This window comes from Epinephelus fuscoguttatus, linkage group LG18 (genome assembly GCF_011397635.1).
Source record: "Epinephelus fuscoguttatus linkage group LG18, E.fuscoguttatus.final_Chr_v1".
NCBI lineage: Eukaryota > Metazoa > Chordata > Actinopteri > Perciformes > Serranidae > Epinephelus > Epinephelus fuscoguttatus.
The window spans coordinates 848,547-876,299 of NC_064769.1; the positions used below are offsets into that span (position 1 = coordinate 848,547).

Consider the following 27,753-nt stretch of genomic DNA (forward strand, 5'->3'; position numbering starts at 1 on the left):
CCAGTACACAAGCATGAGAGCAATTACCATAGGTAAGACATGATCTATGAAACATTGATACATGAGCAGACCAGGTTCCCTCTGCTGTGAAATGCCCTGCCCAATACACATCTTTGCTGCAATTCTATTAAAAAACTACAGTAATACTTTAATAATTAAGTAAAGGACACTTATCCAAATGTTTCTTTATGTCATGTGTTAATGTATGAATGACCAAAAATAAGATCAGCCAATATATTGTTATTAGATTGAACAGTCAGTATGTTTAATGCACAGTTAAGTGGAGCAAGGGTCATAGCGTGACTAGGCCATTTGATTGGACTAACTGTCCTAGTATACAAGCATGGGAGGGGAATCAATTTATTAACCGAAGTATGTCTGACTCTGCTGTGATAGGTGCAGATATGCCCCCTTTCAGCTTGTTAGTATTGGATCTTTTTCCAGTTGATCTCTTCTGTCACAGACCAAACAGATGACAAACAAGTTAGCTACAGTTAGCTAGTGGCAAACTGGAACCATGGTGGACAACTTTACAGCACTGTACATTTTGTCCGTACTGTATGCTTTACTTTATGTACAGATGAGGCGCATGCTGAATTTAAATTTTGTCATGTTGTTACCGGCTTTTTCTTCTTCTGTGGAGAAATGCCACACTGAGCAACATCCAAAACCCTCCTCCTGCTGCCTTGATATTCTGTCAACAGGCCTTTCAAAAAATGTTTCAAAATGGATGACCTCAGAAATTCTACAAATTCTACAAGGGCCTGAAAACTCCAGTCATCAATCTTTTATTAAATCAAATATGTATTGTTTCTACCTGTCTTGATATATTTTAGCTTGTTTTTATTTCATATTCTCTGTCTCTTTTAATTGTATTCAAATGTCTTTTTTATCATTTGTTTCTTCTGCATATTGTCTAGCAGCTTTTGATTATTTCTGTAAAGCCCTTTGAATTCCCTTGTTGCTAAAATATGCTGTATAAATTAACTTGTCTTGCCTTGCCTTACCAAGATGTATGCATCCTCCAATTCCTAACAGGGAAGCAGACATGTGGTAAAGAGGAAGAGTGATGTAGATGATGTCATCAGATGTGGCTCCACACATTTGAAAGAAGGCCATACTCACTATGGCTTTTAGATGACCTACCCGGGCTGCCTTGGAGAGACCTGGAAGAGAACGCCATGCCAGTTATTGAAGACATGGCCCACATTCTGCATATTTCAAATTATATTTAAAGCTGTATTTGGTCTATTTTTCTGTCTCTCGTGTTCTTTGTTTCAGCACTTTGTAGGGGAATTGCTATACAAAATGTTCCACTCCAAAGTTTTGTCCCACACAATCAATGTATCAAGATTGAATAGCATTGGTATTTAAAACAAGACTAAGCCATGCAAGGGGCTTGAGACTGTACTTAGGCACAGAAGTGCTTTGAGCTAGATATTAAATGTCAGCATCCTGTCATGTTCACAATGACAATGCTAACATGCTGATATTTTTCAGGGCAATTTCAGGGCAATACATTCAACGTTGTTGAGAAATTTCAGTCTGGACCAAAGGAGTGGACCAACTGACCAACAGACCAATGTTCCAATCCATGCTGCTAGCATGGCTAAAATATGTTATGGCATGAGGCCAAATAAAGGGTAACTTTGGTATTTTTCAACCTGGACCCCATTTTCTTATGATTTTGTGCCCAAAAACTACAGTTTTTGAAATCAGTCCAGTATTGAGCGGGACCGCTGAAGCTTGCAGCAGTGAAAAAGGCTGCAGCATAACCACTTGGGGCAATTGTACATCGTAAATGGTAAAAGGTAAATGGACCTAAATGGATAGTGCCTTTCTAGTCACACACATATTCACACACTGGTGGCCGAGGCTACCATACAAGGTGCCACCTGCTACTCGGTTTTTAACACGATCACACACCAATGGAACAGCCAGCGAACAGCCAAAGATACTTCGACATGCAGACTGGAGGAGCCAGGGACTGAACTGCTGATCCTCGGATTAGTGGACGACCCGCTCTACCTCTGAGCCACAGACGCCCATATCGTCAGTGTATGTCCACCAAAAGTGCTTGTTTTTACCACTGACAGGCTCAGATTGTTATTCTAAGCATCTGACATATTAATGGACATGATGTCTACAGAGATAGAACTTTCTGTTAAAGAGTGAGATGTTTTTTTTGTTTAAACAGAAACAGCCTTGAAATTGCCATTGCCAGCACTGCTGCACCCTTGCTCAGTACTGACCCAGTTTCAAAAGTTGTTGTTCCCATTAGTCACTTAGACACAAACATGTGGGAAAACACTGTCCAGGTTTAAAAATACTAAAGATACTCTTAAGGCGGCTAAAAATCCATAAATGTCATTTTTACTTATGAGTCACCCACTACAATCAATTGAATCTCAATTTACAGTATGATATTGTATTGTATTTGCCATGTTGCTGGTCTTTGGGATCACATAAACATATATACACATATATATATTTATATATATATATATATACACACACACACACACACACACACATATATATATATATATATATATAGTATATAAATTGGTAAGAAGCTACTAAATGGGCCTGTGTTGACATTATTTTGTCAGCTTCTGTCAGATCCAAGTAGTATTTCTCCAGTCTTTTTTATAATTACAACAATGTCTCCACAAGAGTAGTTTAGATGTGATTTTGGCACAGTAAAAGTGCTGGCCATCTGTAGGTGATACAATAATACAATGTTCGTGCATTACCTGTGGTGCCTGAGGTAAAAATGAAGAGAAAGTTGGACATGATGTCAACTTTAGGAAGGTCACTTAGGGTTTCTCCAGCCATGTGTTCCACCTTATCTAGTAATGTGCTAAAATCCTCAGAAGGGGATGTGTGATCCACCACCCACACAGCCGCATTGTTCTTCTTCAGGTCAGGCAACACCTCCTCCACCAAATGCACCAGATCTGGATAAACAGACATGAAGGGATATCATACTGCTGCTTTATCAGACAGAACCAAAGCCAGTAAACAGCTGCTGATTCCACTCAATGTTTTTAGAGGCTGTAGTTTGTGCCATTGTGTAAGACTAAATTATACTCTATGGTGTTCCTGTTATAATGTGTGTGAGGTTGTGGTAAAGTCAACACCTTCTGTGATCATTTACAGAGCATGACAATGAAAGAGTAGTTTGTTCAGCTGAACACACTATAGACGCTGCTCTACCCTGCCTAAAGGATGTTTACACCAGGTGCTGCAAAAATAAGGCTGGGAGAATTATTAAATTCCCAACCACCCAGATAACAGCCTTTTCTCCCTGCTTAGGTTACACCAGGCTTGGACTGAGAGGCTCAGGAAGAACCTCTACCCTCAGGACACAAGGATAATGAAGACTCTAATTTTATCTGCTGCAGACCCAAGGAAACATTTTAAACAAATTATTACATTTAATAACTTACATCTCATGATTTACCCCTATATCTTTATCCTTTACAGTATCTGTATATTGGCAGCTGAAAGTAACACTTTACATTCCTTCAAAAACTGTACTATGTGCAAGTTTGAGGTAATTGTTTTTTACTTAAGTATCTTAATTTCCTATTACCTTTTGCTTCTACATTTTAGACATATTGTAGTTTTCACTCCACTTTATTTACACTATCTTACAGCTACAGTTACTAGTTACTTTTCAAGTTATTTAACTTACCTTAAGAAGAAGATGAATATTGTAATCTTTTCTTTAAAAGTATATCAGTTAGTTTAAATATTCTCCACCTCAACCTACCACAGCTTTAAAATTATGCTAACACATTAATGCATCAATAACAGTAAGCTAATAATATATAATAATAATAATTATATAGTATTATAACAGTGTAAAATGAAACATCCTGCAGATCAAGTACTTTTAATTTTGATACATTAAGTGCATTATGCTAATAATATTTCTGTGCTTTAACTCAAGTAAAACTTTACGTGTAGCACCTTTTACACTGTGGTATTTCTGGGTACTTCTTCCTGATTGCTGTTTCATTCTGCAAAATTATATCTTAATTGGCTCCATATCTTCTATCCCATGTTCCACATCAATTTTTACTTACTTGTATTTTTAATCTTATTTTATTGAATATATTTTTGTTTTCGTTAGCTAAATTTGCTCTTAGAAATGATAGGTGGCTTTCACTTTTTATTATACCTGCACTCTGCACAGTTTATGGAAATAGTAACTTAATTTATTAATAATTACATGACTATTGTTAGTTGAAATAGGTCAGATTAACCTTAGTTTTCTCCATTATCAGGACTGTCTTAGGGAGACCATTACTCAAGCCTGTTTAAGTGGGATGAATTTTAGTTTTCTTTGAAATTGTTACATAAAAACAATTATGACATGTTTTACATGTACCCTATGTTAAATTAATTTTCTTGTTTTGCCTAGTGTGCATTTTTAAAGAAATTGTATTTTATGTCTGAATCCGCCACCAGGGCCATCACAATTAGAGTAGACATAATTATATGTCATTTCCACTACAGGAGAGACTTGATGTTCTCTGCAACTGGGTGGAAAAATGTAAGCGGATATATTGGTATCGGCATGAGCCAGAATTCCAATATCGTGCCTCCCTACAATGAATGCTGTCTTTTTTATGTATTTGTACCAAAACTGTATTAAAGTAGCCTACGACAGAAAACTCTCCAGAACAGTTTCTGGGAACCTTAACTAATGCCCCCCAAAAGTCTTTGTTTGGCCCTGCTGAGGCCATCGTGTGTGATTTAGCCTCCTCTGCGTATTACAATAACAACAGGCTTTCTAATGTGTAGCTGTAGCTGTGTATCTTATTTTGTGTGTAAATCACAATCATTCCCATCTCTGTGGGAAGATCATGTTGGCAGAGTCGAGTTTCATAAATCAACGCACAGTGAGCAGGAGAGTTGACCTTAATTAAAATAAAAGCCCAAACTGCGTGAAGACGGTGTGGGAAAACGTGAAATACCTGCGCCGACAACAAGCGTCTTGGCTCCACAACTATGAAAGCAGTGAAGAAGAGACTGGGCTTTTATGTTGACGTTGAGAAAGGCAACTTCACAGCCCAGTTTACACAGTCCCAACCAAACACAAATAAAGTCCGGTTCATTGAACATCAACAGGGCAACAATGTCTCCTTGTTTCAAAGAGCCCACTGTCCTGAACGCGTTGGCGAACTGGTTACTTCTCTTGTCCACATCCTGGTAGGTCAGAGACTGGTTTTCGAAGATGATGAAGGGTTTGTTCGGGTTATTCCTCGCCTGGTAGAGAAAACAGTCGAGGTATGTGATGATTCCTTGCTGCATACGAGCCTGCGACGTCCTTCTATACTTCCGAAGTTTCAAATAATAAATCAAATCCACCCAAAAGAATGGATAATTCGTCCTCTGGTAAAGCAGAAGAGCCAGTAGTCCTGCTAAAACGCTGGTAAACATCAGAGGTATCATCTTCACGTCACAACACCACACCTCACTTCGAAACTGCTTCAGAACTTAAACGAACAGGCTACGTCGCGCCTGCTCTAAAAAACCTGTAGTTCAGCTGATGGCCCACTTACTGTACAATTTCTCAGCAGCACAGCGACAGCCGATGAACTTTCCCTAAGAAGGTAAACAGTTTGTAGATTTAGCGAAGCCGTCCCAAATCCCCTCACCCCCACCTATTACAGATGTCACTCCTTACATTGACGTGATTGGTTCGGCAGTCGGTGTAAAGGGGTGGGGTGGGGGGGGGGGTCATCCAGACTATTCCAATTTCCAGGCCTTTTTATCCAGTTTATTTCAGCATGAGGTGCAGTGCAAACACCATGGATAAAAAAAATAAAACATGTGAGCTCTGTGATAAATGAAAAATAAAATACTGACAAAGTCAGCACCAATACAGCATTTCTATTAACAATCTCAATCACTATCAAATATTTAAAAACTTTATTCCAAAAATATAACTCTGTCAAAATACTGCCACTAGATGTCACAGTGAAGAATTCCATCCCTCCATCCATCCATCCATCCATCCATTTTTATCCACTTATCCAGAGCTGGGTTGCGGGGCAGCAGGCTGAGCAAAGCTACTTCAGATGTCCCTGTCTGCAACGTGATTTCCAGCTCCTCCTAGAGGCTCCCAAGGCGTTCCCAGGTCAGACGAGATATATATCCCTCCAGCGTGTTCTGGGTCCACCCCAGGGCCTCCCACCAGTTGGATATTAAAGTTTTGTTTTCAATTAATGACAATAAACAATAAACACAAGCTTTTGATAATTTTGTCGATCAGTAGGCTACTACATCTGTCCTTGAGATACTCTAACACCAGAATTTCCTTGCTGGGCATTAATGAAGGCATACCATGGTCTATCTTATAACTGCTGTGTTCTGGAGTATCTGTATCCTACCATTGCTATAACAATATCGAGAGTGACTGCCTGTCTCACTCAAGAGACAGGCAGTCATTCTTAAAATGAAAAAGCATTTCTGCAAATGCATTTTAATTTTCAAATTTTACATTTCAAATTGAATTTTGTTATCTATTTGCTGGGGCATATTTTGAAAATTAAATCTCAAATGACTTTTTCTTTTTCATTTTAATTAAGTAAAAGAATGAGCGGTCTTGAAGAAGAAAATTAAAATGCAAATAGGATGACTGATGATTAATTTTATTTATGAGTGAAATAATGCAGCCACATTCTTAAAATGAAAAGCATTTCTGTGAATACATTTTAATTTAAATATTAGTCACGATTCGCTTCCATTGGATTCTGCTTATATTCCTTGGTTAATACTTGTGGAGGGACATCTCTATACAAACGTTATAAGAAATATATTAAGAAATTTGCTTGACTAGCTTGACAGTCGCCTGCCACTGTGCGGACACCTGCCTGGCTGCTGCCTTAGGCTTGACACTGCCGTGTCAGTACCACTGGGAGGATGTCTATTCTCAGATATTATCAGAGTGCCGCTGGAAAATAACCGCAGTTTTTTCTTTACCCCATGCTGCTGCCGCCGGATCGCGGCCACTCTTCAGGCGAGGTGCAGTTCATTTTGAACGAGCCGGTCGTGCAGCTATTGGCGGTGATAGATCCAGCTCAGGCCTGGGTCGTCTCGTACGAGCTTATCGACAAAGGCCCGTGGTATAGCTTACGTGGCAACACATGACGCCATCAAAGTGGGTCGGTAGTGTATTCATGGGTGTGCTGAGCTAGTCCAGCTAGCAGGTAAGTAGTCAAGCTACTTGTCCTGTAATCTCAGACAGACACACGATATTTAGTGATGCCAGTTTCCTGAAGTTAGGTGCAAATGAACATATTGCTTCATCTGTACCTACAGCTTTTTTGTTTGTTTATGCCAGAGCCGAGTGTGTTTGGACACGTGTAGGGTTCCAGCGGAGTTGTGAACTGCAGCGTCCTGTGTTAAAGGGAGCTAACGCCGAATTCTCATCAGACTCCAACATTTCTCTGTTGCGACCCACATAACTAAAGGCAAATAGTAAAGTGCTATATGTAGGATGTATTTAATACATTACAAGTTAAATGTAGCGATGTTTTAAACAAAGCTAGCATCAACCCAGCTCAACTTATAACAGAGCCGTGATGTATTGTCCCTTGTAACAATGAACAAAATGTGTTGGAGCATGAGTGTCTAAAAAAGTTTGGTACAGGGGAGCAGTAAGTGATAGGGCAGATGTCTGCTGTGTGCATTGTTGTTCCTTGCAGTATCACCAGGGCTGCAGTAACCTTGCGCCCTGCAGTAACCTGTGGCCCTGGAGCAAGAATGGGCTGAGGGCCCCCACAGTTTAAGATGTGTGTTAGTATGTGATCATTTGATTAAACAGTGATTTATGCAGTAATATGCTGAATGTAAATGTAATGTAAACAATTCTATTGTCCTTACATCGACATTTTAAAAATCATTATTTTTTTTTTAGGATGACTTGGGGCAGTTTGACAACCTGCTGTCTATTGTTGGGCCTAGCATAACAAAAATGAATACTTACTACAGGGTGTCCAGTGGTCCTGCTGAGCGACTGAGCACCACCAGGGGCCTGTATCACGAAGCAGGATTAATGTCTTACCGAGGTAACTTCAGGGTTAACCTTGGGTTTTCGGTCTCACGAAGCCGGTTCAGTTCTTATCGGGGTAGATCACCATGGTAACTTACTCTTAACGTCTATCCTGCTCCGTAGCAAGGTAAGTTCGGGGTTGAATCTGATCCTATAAAAATCACCACCCACTGGCCCATCAGCTGTTCGAAAAAAAATGACTCTGCTGACAGAAATGCAGCCCAGTCATGACGGGAAGTTTAATTAATTTGATTGATTTTGATTTGAAAGTTTATTTTGAACATTAAAAAAGAAAAGAAAGCAACAACGACAGACAATGAAAAGATTGTTCAGAAAGGAGTGGAAAGAAGTGGAACTTTCATCCCACCCCTTCATAAGAAAGAAACTGATCATTTGCGGACACTTAATAGCACCATTAATTAGTGCCAACATTTTGTATTGTTGGAGGAAATGATCCCTGTTAAAGATAATGGGCCTAACTGACAGCTTTGCTGCTGGAAATGTGGAAAGTAGCCTATCATGTCTACACTCCATGGTGTTTGAGGAATTTCCTTTTTGTTTTTTAAAGAGGGAGACTATTGTGGTGCAGCTGTTAATTTCTAACACAGCTCAATATCAGGATGATTTTATTCAGACTATCAATTTGGTGTTGATATGATTTAATTGTGGCGTCAGCTTCAAGCTTTATTGTAGCATATATAACCTTATGACAAAGAAGACCAATTTATCAGACGCAATGATGTTAGACGATAATTGTAATACACGCAATTCATCTGCGCAGCATTGATTTCATGGGATTCAAGGGTGTGATCAGTGTCAGATGTACAGGTACTGTAGCTACTTGAACCAGTGATGAGTAATTTAACCTACACATCATTTTATTTGCTACCTCGTTTTGTCTTGATTTTTTCCTCTCTCCTCCTCTATTTCTTCTTTCCTTACCCGTTTTTTTTCTCTTCTCTATCATGTGATTTCGTTGACGTTTTGACAGGGGAATTTCTTTGATAAGCTTTTAGTGGCTTCTAACCTCTCCGGCACTTTTCTTTTTTTAATCTTGTAAATTTTATACTGTCTGTTTTTAACATTATGTGCAAATAAACTAATCTAAACTAAAACTAAACATTATTCATCCCGTTATGTGTTGCCATGCATGTTTTCTCCTCCTGCAGCTGCCACGGTGTTGGCCTTTTCTGTAATGTTGCTTTTCTCTTCCTCATATTTTAGTAGAATTAATCTCTGATCCTCACAAGAAATACTTTTTTTCCCCTCACATACGGCGCTCTGTGAGGACGCTCAGTGAGGACGCTCAGTGAGGACGCTCAGTGAGGACGCTTAGTGATGCTGCGCTTCTCTCATGATTGTGATTGGTCCGCTGCATGCGCGTTCACGGCTTTTGATAAAACAGCCCAGGGTTGAGTTACCAAGTTGATATCCAGCGTCATGATACCGATTATCCTGATTGCCATTGTTAGGGTTAGTCTACCCAGCATAGGTCTGGGTAACCCAGGAAAGGTTGATCTCGCTTCGTGATACAGGCCTTAGTTTCTCCTCCATTGTTTACCAACTATAAACTTGTTGTCGTGACCGCCACAGCAGGGGCCTGTATTACGAAGTGAGATCAACCTTTTCTGGGTTACCCAGACCTATCCTGGGTTGACTAACCCTAACAGTCGCAATCAGGATAATCGGTATCACGACGCTGGATATCAACACGGTAACTCAACCCAGGGTTGCTTTATCAAGAGCCGTGAACGCGCACACAGCGGACCAGTCACAATCATGAGAGAAGCGCAGCGTCACTGAGCGTCCTCACAGAGCGTCCTCACAGAGCGCCGTATGTGAGGGGGGAAAAAAGTATTTCTCGTGAGGATCAGAGATTAATTCTACTAAAATATGAGGAGAAGAAAAGCAACATGACAGAAAAGGACAACACCATGGCAGCTGCAGGAGGAGAAAACATGCGTGGCAACGCATAACGGGATGAATAATGTTTAGTTTTAGTTTTAGTTTAGATTAGTTTATTTGCACATAATGTTAAAAACAGACAGTATAAAATTTACAAGATTAAAAAAAGAAAAGTGCCAGAGAGGTTAGAAGCCACTAAAAGCTTATCAAAGAAATTCCCCTGTCAAAACATAAATGAAATCACATAATAGAGAAGAAAAAAAAAAAAAACGGGTAAGGAAAGAAGAAATAGAGGAGGAGAGAGGAAAAAATCAAGACAAAACGAGGTAGCAAATAAAATGATGTGTAGGTTAAATTACTCATCACTGGTTCAAGTAGCTACAGTACCTGTACCTGTACATCTGACACTGATCACACCCTTGAATCCCATGAAATCAATGCTGCGCAGATGAATTGCGTATTACAATTATCGCCTAACATCATTGCGCCTGATAAATTGGTCTTCTTTGTCATAAGGTTATATATGCTACAATAAAGCTTGAAGCTGACGCCACAATTAAATCATATCAACACCAAATTGATAGTCTGAATAAAATCATCCTGATATTGAGCTGTGTTAGAAATTAACAGCTGCACCACAATAGTCTCCCTCTTTAAAAAACAAAAAGGAAATCCCTCAAACACCATGGAGTGTAGGCATGATAGGCTACTTTCCACATTTCCAGCAGCAAAGCTGTCAGTTAGGCCCATTATCTTTAACAGGGATCATTTCCTCCAACAATACAAAATGTTGGCACTAATTAATGGTGCTATTAAGTGTCCGCAAATGATCAGTTTCTTTCTTATGAAGGGGTGGGATGAAAGTTCCACTTCTTTCCACTCCTTTCTGAACAATCTTTTCATTGTCTGTTGTTGTTGCTTTCTTTTCTTTTTTAATGTTCAAAATAAACTTTCAAATCAAAATCAATCAAATTAATTAAACTTCCCGTCATGACTGGGCTGCATTTCTGTCAGCAGAGTCATTTTTTTCCAAACTGCTGATGGGCCAGTGGGTGGTGCTTTTTATAGGATCAGATTCAACCCTGAACTTACCCTGCTCCAGAGCAGGATAGCCGTTCAGAGTAAGTTACCGTGGTGATCTACCCCGATAAGAACTGAACCGGCTTCGTGAGACCGAAAACCCAAGGTTAACCCTGAAGTTACCTCGGTAAGACATTAATCCTGCTTCGTGATACAGGCCCCAGGTCCGCCTCTCAAATACGCCGATTGGACAATGGGGAAACGAGATGATGTGGGGTGCTTTTCTGCTCTGAGTTTAAGTTTTTTCAACTCAATGAGTTCAGAGCACTCTGGCAAAAATGCCAGGTGCCTTGAGTGCAGAAACGCAAGGCATGTTGGAATGCAAGAACATCGAGCAAAAACAATTACAAAATGCTTAATTCACATTAAAAACATTTACAAAAACCCAGTGATGCTTTCTGTGTGATCGGGGCCTTACTCTGCCTCTGATTGGCTTACCCTGTGATTCTTACCAATCTCTTTCCTCTTGCATAAACCTAACCAATCCAACGAACAAAGGCGAGAGAGAGTATTGTAGGTCATTCCCTTGCTATCCTTGGGAAAGGAAATTTGCTTTGGGACAGGTCCTGAAAATTGTCTTAAAAGGCAGGAATCTTTTGGTCTTCTTTTAAAGGTTTTCTTAGTGTAGTGGTGCATATTGGGAAACAAATCTGTACTTTTTAACTGCCCTGCTGTGGATGGATAAAGTTATTTGAATTGGATTGAATTGAACAAACTACACAAACGGGGCCATGGATGGGCCAACTTTTTCTCCCACACCACTACCAGTTTGGTAACCTCAGCTCAGTAGGGGTGTAACAATATGCTCTTCGAGATGAACAAGGCCTACACAGATTCGATCACCAGCGATCACCGCACTGTGCATGCTGGTTAGTTTTGTGTCCGAATTCATCTCGACTTGCTCTGATGTCATACAAAAGTGGATAAATTTGAAAAAAGATGTCAGGCGCACACTCTAAGACTCGATGCGAAAATATTTTCTTTTATTCAAGTACCAATGTTTCGACTAGACCGTCTTGATGAAGACGGTTGTCTTCATCAGGGTCTTGTCTTCTTTATGATGACAGTTTTAATAAATTAATTAATTCCAATAACATAAAATAGAAAAACAATGACATTTTCTGGCATTTCTACTCTTTCTCTGTATCGAAAATGTATCAGAAACGTACCACACCATGACACTGCTGTATCGCATTGAACTGAACCATGACCCGTTGCACCCCTAGAGCTCAGGGTATCTGCTCATATTGAGTACAGATCAGATAATAGAATGTACCGGGGCTGACGTCAAAACCCGGAAGTTTAGCATCGCGCTGGTTCCCGGAAGAGAAAGTGAATGTGATTTTTGCATTTCGTTTTGGATTATGTCAGAAAATAAGCTCTGTGGCTAACACAAGTTTATGATACTTACAGGTTTTGTTCAGCGAGTTAATCTTCACATATGAACACCTTTCGTACCACATTTGAAGCTTAAATGCGATCGGCAGAAGTAAAAAGCTAACATTAGGCTTTAACGGACTACATGACTACTCCACGGTTGCATGACTCTTGACATCACCGCCACTAAGCTTATAACTGATTTCGGCCGCTTTATTTTAAAAACATTGTATAAGGGGGAAATCGGAGTGTTTAAGCTAAATAAGAAGCTGTAATGGCGGACTGCAAGCACTCTCGCCTGTTCGGGGGTGATGGCGTTTACTGTCCACAACAGGGTTTGTAGTTGTATTGAGCAACTTCTTAGCAACCGCCATTTTTATGACACGTAAAAGCTTCAGAATTCTCAAGTAGAGTTTTGTTAACCACAGACCTTATTTGAGGCATTTTACCAAAATCCCATTCAAAAAACGTATTGACTTTTAGACAAGAGAACCGGAAGTGCTAAAAGCGCTAACGGAGTTCCGGGTTTACTGGCACACTCTATAGTGCTCCATTTGTCCCACATTTAAAATCTGTGTACCCCACTGCATAGAACTAATTGGAATCAGGATAACATGATACCAAGCATTGTTGTACTCTAAAGTGTTGAATGAATCTGTGTAACTGATAGCAGAAATACCAACTTTTATATGAACATTGAAGAAATCATATGTTAACTGAAGCAGTCTTTCTATGCAGTCTACGGTTAATATCTAATATCTGCTTCATTAGGTTATATAAGGGCAAGAAGATGATGGAAGAGAGTGGGATCGAGACTACGCCTCCTGCCAGTCCTACACCACCTCTGACTGTGGCTGCCGCAGTTGGTGCCCCACCAATTACCATAGGTAATACATGATCTATGAAGCATTGATACATGAGCAGACCAGGTTCCCTCTACTGTGAAATGTCCTGCCCAATACACATCTTTGCTGCAATTCTATTAAAAAAACTACAGTAATACTTTAATAATTAAGTAAAGGACACTTATCCAAATGTTTCTTTATGTCATGTGTTAATGTAAAAATGACCAAAAATAAGATCAGCCAATATATTGTTACTAGATTGAACAGTCAGTATGTTTAATGCACAGTTAAGTGGAGCTATTTTCATAGCGTGACTGGGCCATTTGATTGGACTACTGTCCTAGTATACAAGCATGGGAGGGGAATCCATTTATTAACCAAACTATGTTGAAATTGGACCTTTTTCCAGTTGACCTATTACATCATAGACCAAACAATGGACAAACAAGCTAGCTACGGTTAGCTAGCGGCAAAATGGTGGATAATATTACAGCTCTGTACGCTTTGTACGTGCTGAATGCACATGCTCGACTCTCAATCATATCTGGGTGTGTGAAATTCGATTTAGTACAATTTCAGTTGGACTAACATGTTTACATGTATTTTAAAAGCTGGGTTTTAGTCGGGCTAACACAATACATCCATTTTCTGTCATTTCATGTAAACCTACTGAGTGATTGATCATTGAGCAATCAAATGCTGACAACTGGTATCTGTTTCAATTGTCCAGTATTAGCTGAGCTATATTACTGAGCACCCTCGGTAATAGTAATTCTGTGTGAACATAAGGCAGCAGAGTTTACTGAAGTTCTAATCAGCTTGCTTCACATCAAATTTGATCCCAATCAGTCTGATGGTGGCGCTATAATTTACAGCTGAAAAATTTAAAACTTTGACAGGCCACGCCCCCAATGCCATGAGACTTATACTGATTTGAAATTTGACACAAATCTACAACTCAGTGTGCTCTACAAAAAAAAGCTGCTTGTACTATTAAGGCCACCATGATAGATCCTTTGCTAATGAGCATAATATGAAAAACAGTGATGTGAATAGAATAGAATAGAATAGAATAGAATAGAATAGAATTTTTTGGATTTTGACTCTATCAACACCAAACTTGCTTTAAAGCCTTGTAGGACGGAGATACAAGATGTTACTGGAGGAGATCTTTTCATTTCAACCCAAACCATCATCTTTTTCATTCAGGAATAACTGGTTTAAAGTCGTTAAAACACAGATTAACAACAACATCATTCAACAAAAGTATAACATTCAGCTTAGTAGTAACTCTCAAGGTTCAGAGACAAAACAATTGTTTTTCGCTAATCACCCATTATTAGCTTTAGCATGTTTACATTGCACAAGTTAGCCCAGTGGCTAGCGGACATTTTTCCTCTACTCATAGCTTAACAAATTACATGTGACATTACTATTTTTCTTACTTACTGTTGGTTTAAGTCACTGCATCTCCCGACAGAACAGCTAATTTAAATTTCAGCCTGCACGCACGGTTTTTCAGCCCAACATTGTTAAAATAGAGCAGCTAATGTTGCTAAAGCGAGAAGTTAGCGGAGTCAGACGCTCGTCCAGGCAGGTAACGCTATGTTGTATTTTATCTCATAACATCATTGTTTACTAGAGATGTGCGGATATGGGGTGCCGTTTGTAAAGTGTCTCACGCTGAAAATAACATCAACATTTTGCCACATTTAGCTTCAAACATTGTTTAAAAAAGTATTGTGATTTTTTTAACGTCACCTTTTACCACATTTACAGCAATATTTGTTAACTTAGAAATATATTAAATAGTTAAATCTAAATATTAAATGTGGCACCTAAATGTTAAATGTTAAATCTAAATATTAAATCTAAATCTAAATGCTAAATCTAAATCCAAATCTAAATGTTAAATCTAAATATTAAATCTAAATCTAAATGCTAAATCTAAATCTAAATATTAAATCTAAATCTAAATCTAAATGTTAAATCTAAATGCTAAATATAAATATAAATATAAATGTTAAATCTAAATATTAAATCTAAATCTAAATGTTAAATCTAAATGTTTTGGGTGAAACTAAATATTTAGCTAATATGCAAATTCACACTGCCGGTCACCGGAAGTACCAAAATAAAAGCTCGAGATGGTCAGACTGTTTATAGAATCAAATAACGAATTAAAACCAACTTATCGGGGGAAATGGACACTTGAACATACATTAGCGTGATAATAACTACCTAAAATAACAAGAAACGTGTTTGGAGAAATTTTATTTGACGTGTACTTTGAGTTGTTAGTGTCCCTTCGGAGGGATTAACAACCTAAGCTAAGCTAACAACCGTCAGTTCTTAGCCCCGTTAGCAGTGTCTGTAATGACTCATTAACCCTTAAACGGTCCGTGAAAAAATATTTTTTTCCAGCGGATGTCTTAGTTACAACATGATTGAGCTAGCAAAGCAGTTTTGTGTTGCGATGTGTGGTATTTATTCAGTTTTGGGAAATCACGATGTCTAGAAAGCACCAGTGGCCGCAGCAGCAGCAAAGCTATCAGGACGTCATCTGTTAAATGTCTCCCATTGTCGGATACGACATTAAACTACTCCAGTTAGCTCAATCATGTTGTAACTAAGACATCCGCTGGAAAAAATATTTTCTTCACGGACCGTTTAGAGTTAGTGAGTCATTACAGACACTGCTAACGGGGCTAACAGCTAACTGTTAGCCCTGCTAATCTACAATAACCATGTTATTAATTTCAGACCGTGATAGTAATGTTTGTTCAGTCATAGTGTTTATAGGCTTTACAAACACCAGATTAGTCTAAACGGTGATACAGTGATGTGAAAAACGTGAGATGTGCATATATATATGTTGCTAAACTCCGCTGGTTTTCTACCTGGAAGTATTTGTAAACAACAAGGTGATTCCCTCAGAAGGGACACTAACAGCTCAAAGTACACATCAAATAAAATTTCTCCAAACACGTTTCTTGTTATTTTAGGTAGTTATTATCACGCTAATGTATGTTCAAGTGTCCATTTCCCCCGATAAGTTGGTTTTAATTCTTTATTTGATTCTATAAACAGTCTGACCATCTCGAGCTTTTATTTTGGTACTTCCGGTGACCGGCAGTGTGAATTTGCATATTAGCTAAATATTTAGTTTCACCCAAAACATTTAGATTTAACATTTAGATTTAGATTTAATATTTAGATTTAACATTTATATTTATATTTATATTTATATTTAGCATTTAGATTTAACATTTAGATTTAGATTTAGATTTAGCATTTAGATTTAGATTTAATATTTAGATTTAACATTTAACATTTAGGTGCCACATTTAATATTTAGATTTAACTATTTAATATATTTCTAAGTTAACAAATATTGCTGTAAATGTGGTAAAAGGTGACGTTAAAAAAATCACAATACTTTTTTAAACATTGTTTGAAGCTAAATGTGGCAAAATGTTGATGTTATTTTCAGCGTGAGACACTTTACAAACGGCACCCCATATGCGGATGCCGTTTGAGCGCACCCAAATCCTCGTGCACTCATCAATCATCCACCCGCCACCAACCCGACGTAATTATCTTCTAAAATTTAGAGACCCGCACCCGTGCCAAACATTAAGTTATTGTATTTACATTTAAATCATGCCCAGCCGTTCGTGCTCATTTGCTTTTCATATAGGTGCATTTTCTTGACTTAAAGGGAAATTTCGGTTTATTTCAACCCATCTCCCATCGTCCTAGATTTGTTTCAAGTCACTAGTGACATAGAAATAATAGTTAGCATGTTAGCCGTTAGGCTAGATACAGCTGTAGCCTCAGACCTGTTAAAACTTGATTGAACGGGCATCCTTTCAAGTGCAAAGTTAGACCACTAAACAAGCTTTTTCTCCACAAAGACCGCCTCATATCGTTAGGATAAATGTCAGAGAACATATAGAAAACGACATGTAAACGTGTTGTCTTATCTTACCGGTGTGGTGCCATGTTTGTTGTTTACCATTTAGCTAAGGCTGCAACTGGTCCCATTCCTTGCAACAGAGGTATTCCTCTTCTGTGGGCATTGGGCTACAGCATTAACAGGTAACGTTACACCACCAATCTCCAGAGCTAAAGCCTTCCAGCAGCCATTCCTCCTCTGTCGTCCTCTACCTGTTGTGCCTCTGTCTCTCTCCTCCTCCGTTCTTCAATTTCACGAAGCTCGTTGTCAGTGTATTCTGGCTCAAATAAATAAGGGCGGCCATCGAACTCTGCAAAATCAAATTCCTCCTCCACAAAGTCGAAGTCTGGCAAAAAGTCAGCCATTATTCTATAAATCTTTCATAAAATAAATGAATGAACCTTTCAGGCTACTGTCCAGTTCTGCCTTGCAGCTGCTGCGGCTTGTTCTCTCGAGATTTCGGCCACGCTTTGGGAAGCAGAGGTAAATGGTAAACACACTGTAAGGTAAGACAACTCTGAAGACCACCTAAATGTGGAATGTTAGTATATAGGCTTTCCACATCGAGAGGCAATGGCCGCCCTTATTTATTTGAGCCAGAATATACTGACGAAGAGCTTTGTGAAATTGAAGAACGGAGGAGGAGAGAGAGAGGCACAACACGTAACGTTAGAGGACGACAGAGGAGGAATGGCTGCTGGAAGGATTTAGCTCTGGAGATCGGTGGTGTAACGCTACATGTGAATGCTGTACCCCAGTGCCCACAGAAGAGGAATATCTCTGTTGCAAGGAATGGGACCGGTTGCAGCCTTAGCTAAATGGTAAACAACAAACATGGCACCACACCAGTAAGGTAAGACAACACGTTTACATGTCGTTTTCTATATGTTCTCTGACATTTATCCTAACGATATGAGGCGGTCTTTGTGGAGAAAAAGCTTGTTTAGTGGTCTAACTTTGCACTTGAGAGGATGCCCGTTCAATCAAGTTTTAACAGGTCTGAGGCTACGGCTGTATCTAGCCTAACGGCTAACATGCTAACTATTATTTCTATGTCACTAGTGACTTGAAACAAATTTAGGACAATAGGAGACAGGTTGAAATAAACCGAAATTTCCCTTTAAACAATTGAAAGATTATAGGCTACTTTCGAATGTTGTCACATTTCTAATGTAAAATTACTCAAGCCTAATACTGTTTGCTCTGCTGCCTTGTTTTTTGAAAATTGCTATATAATTAAAGGTCATTAAATACGAATATAACTGACAAATCCACCCGCAATCCACCCGAAACTAATTACAATGTTAATTTTCATTGGCCTACCCACCTGTGGATTGCGGATATCCGCGGATGTTGCGGATATATCCGCAAGATTTGCATCTCTATTGTTTACACATGGCATGTGCTCTGTCTGAGTCGAGTAAATAATGTTATCCTCATCCTCTTTCTCTTTGCTGCTTGCTATCTGCCTGCCGCTGTTTGACAATGACACAGACTTTCAAAATAAAAGCCTATGCTAAAGATGGCGACATGGATAGATGTTTTCACTTTGCATCGATGATATTGGATCCAGATCGATGGATCGTTACACCCCTACTACAAATGAGCAATATTAGTAAAAAAAAAAAAGGCCATTATCACACAGTAAGTCGTTGCAGAGTGAGAAGTATGTTATTGGTCTCACTATTTCTCTAGACAACTTTAAACCAGCTGAAGTGACTTTGCTTAGCTCTGTAAAGCTTGAAACCCACTTGCTTTTGCTTGTAGCTGTAATTTGGGGCAATTGAGCTGCTTCCTTCAATTGGTTGATAAAGAACTTGAGATTGCCACTTGTGGCTGGATAGTTACATTTTACATTAATATAACTTTGTGGTAACCACCTAACTGCGTGGATACGTCGATTTTCCCCATAAGAAAAAATCCATAGCATCACAGCCCTACATCATATGTTGCGTATGGGCTTTACCATGGAAGACCAACTGTATGTTGAGCTGCTGACAAAAGGCACAGGGACAAGTGCCTCTGAAGTGTAACATTAGTTCATTGTGTTTCAGGTCTGTCCAGCCCTCCGTCTCTGCCTGGCATCAGTTCCATCTCCATTGGTTCCCCCTCAGTCTCCACAAATCTCCCCCCTGTTCCCTCCATCCCTGCTTTCAGCAGCCCTTTGGCCACCCCCCCCCCCCAGTCCTCCCAGTTCCCCTCTCCCTTCACAAGCAGCTCTCCGTTTCCTCCTTCCACCCCCTCCTCTTTGCCTCCTCTGCCTCCCCCCATTGGACCAACTCCTCCTTCTGCTCCCGGCATGTCGGCCCCTCCCACAGGCCTGCCTGTATCAAACTTCTCCATGAGTGCAGGATATGACATCACACGGGGTCACGCCGGTCGAACACCACAGACACCACTGATGCCGACATTTTCTAGTCCTGCTGCCATGCCAGGTAAGCACCATGCTTGTCTTCTTCTGAGACACACACGATGCAAGATTACCCAGTAAGTCAGGCTTACTGGTTCACACTGGAGGCAGACTGTTCATACAGGCTGCGTCATGACACAGAGCTCTGCAAGCTGTGAGCAAATCTGACAAGAAAACATATATATATATATATATATATATACAGATAAAACATGATGTAATGTTAGCTTCTCCTTTTTTTAAAAAAAAAGAATATCTTTATTATTAATTATGTGTCACATCTTATTCACATATACACAGTTGTTTTTTTTTTTTTTTTTTTTTTTTTTTTTACATTTACCCCCCCCCCCCCCCCCCCCCTTCAAAGTTGAACATTCAGCACAGCAGTCGGTCAGTCACAAGCATGGTAGAATATCATATGGCAATAGTAATGACAAGAATTAATAATAATATAAAATGGAGAAATAAGTATACATTACAATAATTAAGAAATGATATAGAAAATAAACTAACAAATAAAAATAGTAAAACAGACAGCAGCACCTCTCCTTTAACATTCAACTGTTATTCCCTGGTCTGGGAAGCACCTTCCAAAATATGTTAGACATTCTAGGTCCTACATAATCGAGAAATGGGGTCCATATATGGTAAAATAAACCAATTTTCCCTCTGGACCAGTATGTCAGATATTCCATGAGTAAAAGGTCAAATATTATCTTATGCCAATCTAAAACAGTAGGTGGCTTATTTGAAATCCATTTCAGCAATATAGTTTTACGTGCAGCATATGTTAAAACATTCCACAGTTTCTGACAATGAGATCCTTTTATTCGTGGGTGTGGTAATCCCAACAACAAATATACTGGGTCCAGGTCCAACTCCTTATTAAAAACCAAATCTAATTTCAAAGCCACTTCTACCCAGAAATCCTGGATATGCACACAGGTCCACACAGTATGTATAAAGCTACCAACTTCCTTATTACACTTCATGCACAGAGCTGATTTCTTTGGGTCCATCTTATGTCTGAGTTCAGGTGATATCTGAAGGCGATGCAGTAATTTAAATTGTGATTCCTTTGCTCTATTACATATGGATATGTTGTTAGCATGCTCCCATATGTCCGTCTCTATAGCTTCGTCTATTATCACCCCAAGGTCCTGAGCCCATGTTTGCATAATTGTAATGTTAGCCTTATTGGACTTATAAAAGGCCTCATAGCATCGTCTTACTATAGCCTTACTGCTATGTATTTTGTACAGTAGTTGTTCAGTTGGTGACATTTCCAGAGTAAATTTATGCCGAATTGGATTCTGTATAAAGCTCCTGACTTGAAGGAATCTAAAAAAAATGTGTGTGTGATAGTTTGTATTTCAATCTTAATTGGTCAAATGACATCATTCTGTCATTTGAAGTTGTGATACCGACACTTTCCCACAGAGCAAACCCATTATCTTCATCCCTGGGAGAAAATCTGTATTTCTTTGTATTGGAGTAATTGGAGATAAAACATCAGTTCTTTTTTCCTATTTCTTAATCATGTCCCAAGCTTCTAGTGTGGATTTCACAATGAAATTACCATCTGCAATCTCTAGTTTATTCCGATTCAGGATAAATGGGAGACTAGCTAATTGTAACGGTTTACCTAAGTTGTATGCTTCAATATCAAGCCAAACAGAGTCTGGATCATTCCGTACCCAATCAACTATATATCGAAATTGAGAAGCCACTTGATACAGTCTAATGTTGGGAATTGCCAATCCTCCCTGACCCAATGGCAATTGCAATTTGGCTAATTTAAGTCGTGGTCTTTTGCAGTTCCATATAAATGACCTAAACCAACCATTCACCGTCTTGATAGTATTATTGTTTAGCAGGACCGGGATCATTTGAAATTTGTAGAGCAGTCGAGGTAAAATATTCATCTTAATCAAAAAGGTTCTTCCCAGCATTGAGAGTGGTAAGGAAGACCACCTCTGTAGGTCATTGTGGATGCGTTTAAGCAGAGACTGAAATTTTGCTTTAAACATCCTTTGCAGCAGAGGAGTTATAAAAATACCTAGGTAAACAAAACCTTCTGTTGCCCACCTGAAGGGTGATAAGCCGGGGGGAAGGGAGTGGTGCACCTGACCCAATGGGATGGCCTCTGACTTAATAAAATTTATTTTGTAACCCGAAAATTTACTAAACTCATTAATAACAGAAAGGACTGACATAATAGATATTTCCGGTTGCGTGATAAACAAACAAAACATCATCAGCATAAAAGGAAATCTTATGTTGTCTGTGATTAATCTACCATGAATAGTAGAGTGGGCTCTAATGGCTTCTGCCAGTGGCTCGATTGCGATCGCAAATAACAAAGGTGATAAGGGGCACCCTCCCCAGAGCAAAGTAGGGAGAGCATTTACCAGTCGTGATAACAGCCCCTAGTGGATTATGATAAAGCAACTTGACCCATTCAATAAATTCTTTACCTGAATCAAATTCCTTGAGTGTGAAAAACAAGAAAACCCATTCTATACGGGCGAATGCTTTTTCTGCATCCAATGACACTACCATACCTTTAAGATTATTTTGCTGACACAGCTGAATAATGTTGAGTAACCTTCTAACATTATTACATGAGTTCCTTCCAGTAATAAACCCTGTCTGATCATTATTAATGATAAATGGAAGAATTTTCTCTAGTCTTAAGGCTAGTATTTTAGATAAAATCTTGAAATTTAAATTTAGTAAACTGATAGGTCGGTAGGATGAACACACATCCGCTGGTTTATCCTTCTTAAGAATCAGGCTAATGTTCACTTCTGTAAGCGTTTTGGGAAGAACTCTCTTCTCAAAGGAGTGATTAAACATGGCAAGTAAAGGTTTCACCAACAGCAGCTTAAAACGTTTATAAACATCCAAGCTAAAGCCATCAAGCCATCGAGTGCAGTCAATTATTTAAATCAGCCCTACATGCACTAAGCTGTTGTTCCTCCATCACTTGTATTTTCCACACAGAATATTGCACACAAAGAACAGGGATATCTCAGTCAGATAATGTGAGTAGTTGGTATCCATACCGTCAAAAAGTAAATATTATAAAGTCATAGAAAAAAGGATAAGAAAAAAAAAATCTGTGCTACCACCTGGTGGTTACAGCAGGATACGCAGGTATGAAAGGGTCTGTCAATCAAATGCTGCTACTTTCGGCCAACTCCGGCCATTTCCGGGCCATCTTGGTCATGTCTGACATCCGCCGGCTCCTCCGAATACATTCACTTATGACCGGCAATGTGCAATTATTTATGGCTGCATGCTGCGCTGGCCCCGTTTCCAAGAAGAACTTCTGACATGAAACAGAAGGGCGAGAACAAACAACAAGACAAGAGTCCAAAAGCCCTTAACACGATAGTCTTAACGTTATACTGCTACTGCTAGTCTCTTACATTAGCTCTCCAGAACATTGAGCTTAGGCAGCAAACGCTACAGCAGCATGAACTATATTTTCGTTCGTCACAGGCCATGACTAAATTGTAAGATCTTAAGATCTTAATTACTCACACTTACTCGTCCGGTACAGTGCCTTCACCACCCAGTGTGTTTATATATGCCATAGCTTCTTCGGGCTTGGTAAAGGACTTGGTAGTGTTATTCACGGTGATCTTCAGAATTGCAGGATAATTTAGGCCATAGGTGTGTAGTCCGAGTGACTGGAGCCTCTTTCTGGCCTCGTCAAAAGCCCAACGTTTCCTTTGAGTTCTGCTGGAAAAGTCCTGGAAAAAAAGATCCTGCTGTCCTCAAAACGGACAGCCTTCACCTAGCTTCTCCATTTTAACAATGGTAGGCTGGAAAAATATGCATGTAGGCTGAAATTCAACCAAGCTGTTCTGTTGGGAGATGCAGTCACTTAAACCAATGGTGAGTAAGAAACATTATAAAGTTACACATTAGGGTTGGGCGATAATACATTAATAAGGTATCCTGCGGTATCTAAAAATAGTAACGGTATCAGTTTCATTACCGTCATTAAAAAAATCTGCCGCCCATATAGCCTAGGTCTACACGGGCCTAATATAATATTAAATATAATTTATGTCTAAATAATGACTGTTTGTCCAGCACTTATGTATGTGTGGTTGAGTTTTCAATTTAATACTATTACAATTTACAATTACAACTAATAATAGGCTATAATGTTTCTCGTAACTGTTGTCGGGAGATGACATTTGATAACGTTTTTGGACGTGACGTCGTCACGTGACATCTCAGACGTGAGAAAGAGAAGGGGTGACCAATGATCTTGGAGCAGTGTTTCACAACATAAAGTAGGAGGTTTCTGTTATGTAAATTGATGGAATGAAACCAACATGAAAATGAGAATGTGATTATGTTCTTGATGAAGGAGTAATAGAATGTTTTTAAAATGTCCTTGTTGACCTCAAATGATTTTAATTTCCTCAGCAGATGCTGCTGCTGGCATTTCCTCAAGATGTCCTCAGTGCTGGAGGAGAACTTGATCAGGCTGTCAAAGGTGGTACCTAGATATTTATACTCCTCTACAACCTCCACAGGCTTCCCCTGGATGGTGGTGGTGACTGCTTCAGCCAGTTGTCTCTGCTTATGAGAGAAGGTCACTATCATCTCTTTAGTTTTTTCCACATTCAGCTCTAAACAGGAGATATCACACCACCTCACAAACTCCTGCAAGGCTGAGCTGTGATGCTGTGTGGAGCCTGAAAGCAGAGACAAGATGACTGTGTCATCTGCAAATTTCACCATGTGACAGTTTGGTTGGGTGGACCTGCAGTCATCTGTGTAGAGGATGTAGAGGAGGGGGGAAAGGACACACACACCCTTGTGGCGAACCTGTTGAGGTGAGGCGGACGTCTGAGAGGATGTTATTGACCAGTACCCTCTGTGACCAGTTGGTGAGAAAGTCTGTGATCCACAAGGTAAGCTGATGATCCAGATGGAGGCGGGTGGCAAGTTTCTCTGCCAAGATATATGGCTGCATGGTGTTGAATGCAGATGAGAAGTCAGCAAACAGGAGTTTGGCTGTGGTATTGGGGGTTTCCAGATGTTTGTGGATGGAATCCAAGATGAAGATTTTTGCATCTTCAACCCCTCTGCCAGCCCGGTATGCAAATTGGAACGGGTCCATCATAGGATCCATTACCTTGGTGATGTAATTTTTTATGACTCTCTCCATTGCCTTCATCACCAAGGAGGTAAGAGCCACAGGCCTGAGGTCGTTCAGGACTGTAGTGGTACCCTTCTTAGGTATAGGAATTACTGTGTTTACAGTGCTTCCACATCTTGGGAACTGTGTTGCAGTTGATGGAACACTGAAAGAGGTATTGGAATATACCCCCTAGTTGCTCAGCACAGTGCCTGATGGTATGCCCACAGATGTTGTGGGCCCTGGCGCAGTGTTCGCTTTGGTACTTTTGAAGGAACTCACCATCTCCTCTGTGTTGATAATGAGGTCAGGGTCACCAGGTTTAAGTGTGGAGATGGTTGAGTTAAGTTGAGAACAGTTGTCTTTCTCAAATCTAGTGAAAAAGGAGTTCAGGTCATTGGGAAGTGAGGTCAGGCTGCAGCCTGCAACCTGGATGGGCTTGCGGCTGCCAGATCTTTACTGCTGCCATGTTCTTGAGGCCCTGCCAGGCTGAGCAGAGGTTTCCCTGAGCAAATGTTTCCTCCACTTTGTTCTTACCTCTCTGTTGACCTCCCTTTTTTTCAACCACAGAGCCTGTAAAGAGGGTCCTCTTTTTTTAATGAAGAATTTGTTTTAATTCTTTGGTCACTCAAGGTTTATTATTGGGGAATATTGTAACCCTCTTCGTGGGAATGATACTGTCCACACAGAAGGTGATGTATGATGATACAGTGTCCACTTGCTCATTTATGTCACTGGAAGAGGAAGTTAGATTGAGCCAGTCAGTGGTTTCAGAACACCCTTGAAGCTTCTCTATGCTACTGTCCACTACTTGATGTTTTTTATAATTTTCTCTGACCTCCTCACCAATGGTAGATAGGCTGGGGCCAGTAAGATGCCTAGATGGTCTGCGTAACCCAGAGGGGGGAGGGGTACAGCTTTATAGGCATCTGGGACAGATCCATAGCATTTATCCAGTGTCTTTCCTGAGCGGGTGGAGCAGTTAATGTATTGATAAAAACATTTAAGGGATTTGTCCACTGAACAGTGATTAAAATCACCTGAAATAAATTTGGGGGCAAAATGATAAATAATTGCGGGAATTCCCTGGGTAAGTAGTAGGGGCGCAGGGAGACCGCCAGCAACTCATTGTTGGTATTGCACAGTTCTTCCCTTACCACCGTCGTTGCACACCAGTTCTTGTTGACATATAAACAGACACCGCCCCCCAGCTGTTTTCCTGTGAGCATGGGATCATGATCACGTCATATGGGGGATCCAAAGCCATCAATATGTAGGGCATCGCTCATGTTGTTGGCATTAAGCCACGTTTCAGTGAATGCCAAAATAGTTGCAGTCCGATATTCATACATATAGTTGACACTGGCTTGTAGTTCCATCTGTTTTGTTAGGCAGGGAGCACACATTGGCTAGTAGAATGGAAGGGAGTGCACACTGTTTATTATTTTCCCGTTTAAGTCTGGCCCGGATTCCACCCTTCTTCCCCGAACTTGTTACCTTTTTATTATGTGTGGTGCTCTCGCCACTCTGATGTTTATGCTGAACCTCCTCCGGGAGTCTCTCTAAAAATGCAGCTTGATAGGAACAATGTTGCAGCTGCAGCAGAGTGTCTTGAGTATGTAATCCGCTGTCGACTTGAATGGCTAAATCCGTATGTTAAACAGGATATATAGTCCAGGAAATATAACAGGAACACCACTGTCCACAGAAAAACTGCGAGATCCATACTTCAGCATTGATTGCGTTGCTATGCTCCAAAGTCCTATGGCTAGCCCGGTGTCAGTTGACTCAATCAGCTGTTGCAGGTAAGCTTCCCTGCGGATAGGTATCCCGGCAAGACCCGTCAGGGATCAAGCCAAGATCGAAGTAATCCGAGTGCAGGGCCCGCGATAAAGGAGTCCTTTTCTAAACAGCAAGCCCATTAGGCTCTTGATATGGGAACTTTGGGGTAATTTACAGGGCCGGGGCCATTGGTATGTGTCTCCACCGCAGGAACCACCCCCGAAGGACAGAGTTCCAGAACTTTTACAGGGGCTAAACAAGTCCCTGCCTCAGAGTAGGTACTCAGAACGGCCCTGAAAAAATCCTGGGTGGGGCTTGGGGTTTACTTGGTGCTGATTGGATATACTCAAGGCGGGATGTGACGTCAACAGAAAGCAACAAAATAGCCGGCATCGTTCATAGCTTCCACCGCCATGTAAACAAAGAGACACGCCAGAAACCCAGCAACCACCTCAGCTCCTTCCACGTTGATAGTCGTCTTTCTTATAACTGCTTTCTTCTTCTTACTTCTGCTTCGTACTTCTGCTTCTTCTTTGTTGTTCTTCTTCTTTGTTTGTTTCTTTGCCGCGTCACCCCGGTCAAAATGGTCGCGCAACGATTATGTCACATACAGAGCCCGGTTACTTTACAGGAACCTTCCTCCTACTCCACCCTCTCAGTGGAGACATGGCGGTTGAGAGGGCCGAGCGAGAGGATGTTCCTGTGAAGTTCTTGCCCCCCCAAATAGTACCAGGAACTTCTTCAGTGGAAACGGGCCTATTGAGGCTGAAAAGAGTCCGCACTTGATAAAAAATAAACTGTAGGCTACAAGATAAACTCACTCAATCAGGATCTACAGGGGTAAAAACAATCAAACAAACAAACAAACACAAGACGAGCATAAATGGCTACTCTCTGTGCTACAGGTTGCCACACGAGCAGTGCCCTCAGTTTAACAATTATTTTTCCATTATTTGATTAATGAGGCAATTTAAACAATATGAATACCAAAACATTTCTTATTAATATTATCCTTTATTGAAACATTAGTGTTTCCCCTACCGTTATATTAGGCAGGCCCCTAAATCATATGGAATTGAAGTCGTATCATGGCGGACTTTGTAATATCAGCAAATATCATATCATTGCCCAAACAATCAACATAATATCATATCTTGA

At 40.1% G+C, this 27,753-nt stretch overlaps 2 protein-coding genes across 6 annotated transcripts in view; one reads left to right on the forward strand and one right to left on the reverse strand.

The window, feature by feature from the left end:
• LOC125905812 (long-chain fatty acid transport protein 6) overlaps positions 1-5,681 on the reverse strand; it is a 63,358-nt gene extending 57,677 nt beyond the window's left edge. For both annotated transcript variants that reach the window (XM_049604047.1, XM_049604046.1), the window contains exons 1-3: positions 4,989-5,681; positions 2,757-2,960; positions 1,008-1,166 (exon numbers count right to left, since the gene is read on the reverse strand). In XM_049604047.1, the coding sequence (XP_049460004.1) occupies positions 1,008-1,166; positions 2,757-2,960; positions 4,989-5,466 (841 nt within the window). In that variant the 5' untranslated portion in view covers positions 5,467-5,681. The remainder of the gene's footprint in view (positions 1-1,007; positions 1,167-2,756; positions 2,961-4,988) is intronic.
• A 1,321-nt stretch (positions 5,682-7,002) lies between these two features.
• Positions 7,003-27,753, forward strand: part of prrc1 (proline-rich coiled-coil 1) — a 68,050-nt gene continuing 47,299 nt past the window's right edge. The window contains exons 1-3 of one of the 4 annotated variants that reach the window (XM_049604085.1): positions 7,003-7,226; positions 13,205-13,320; positions 19,291-19,671. In XM_049604085.1, the coding sequence (XP_049460042.1) occupies positions 13,224-13,320; positions 19,291-19,671 (478 nt within the window). In that variant the 5' untranslated portion in view covers positions 7,003-7,226; positions 13,205-13,223. The remainder of the gene's footprint in view (positions 7,227-13,204; positions 13,321-19,290; positions 19,672-27,753) is intronic. The other 3 variants (XM_049604087.1, XM_049604084.1, XM_049604086.1) reach the window with 3 other exon arrangements.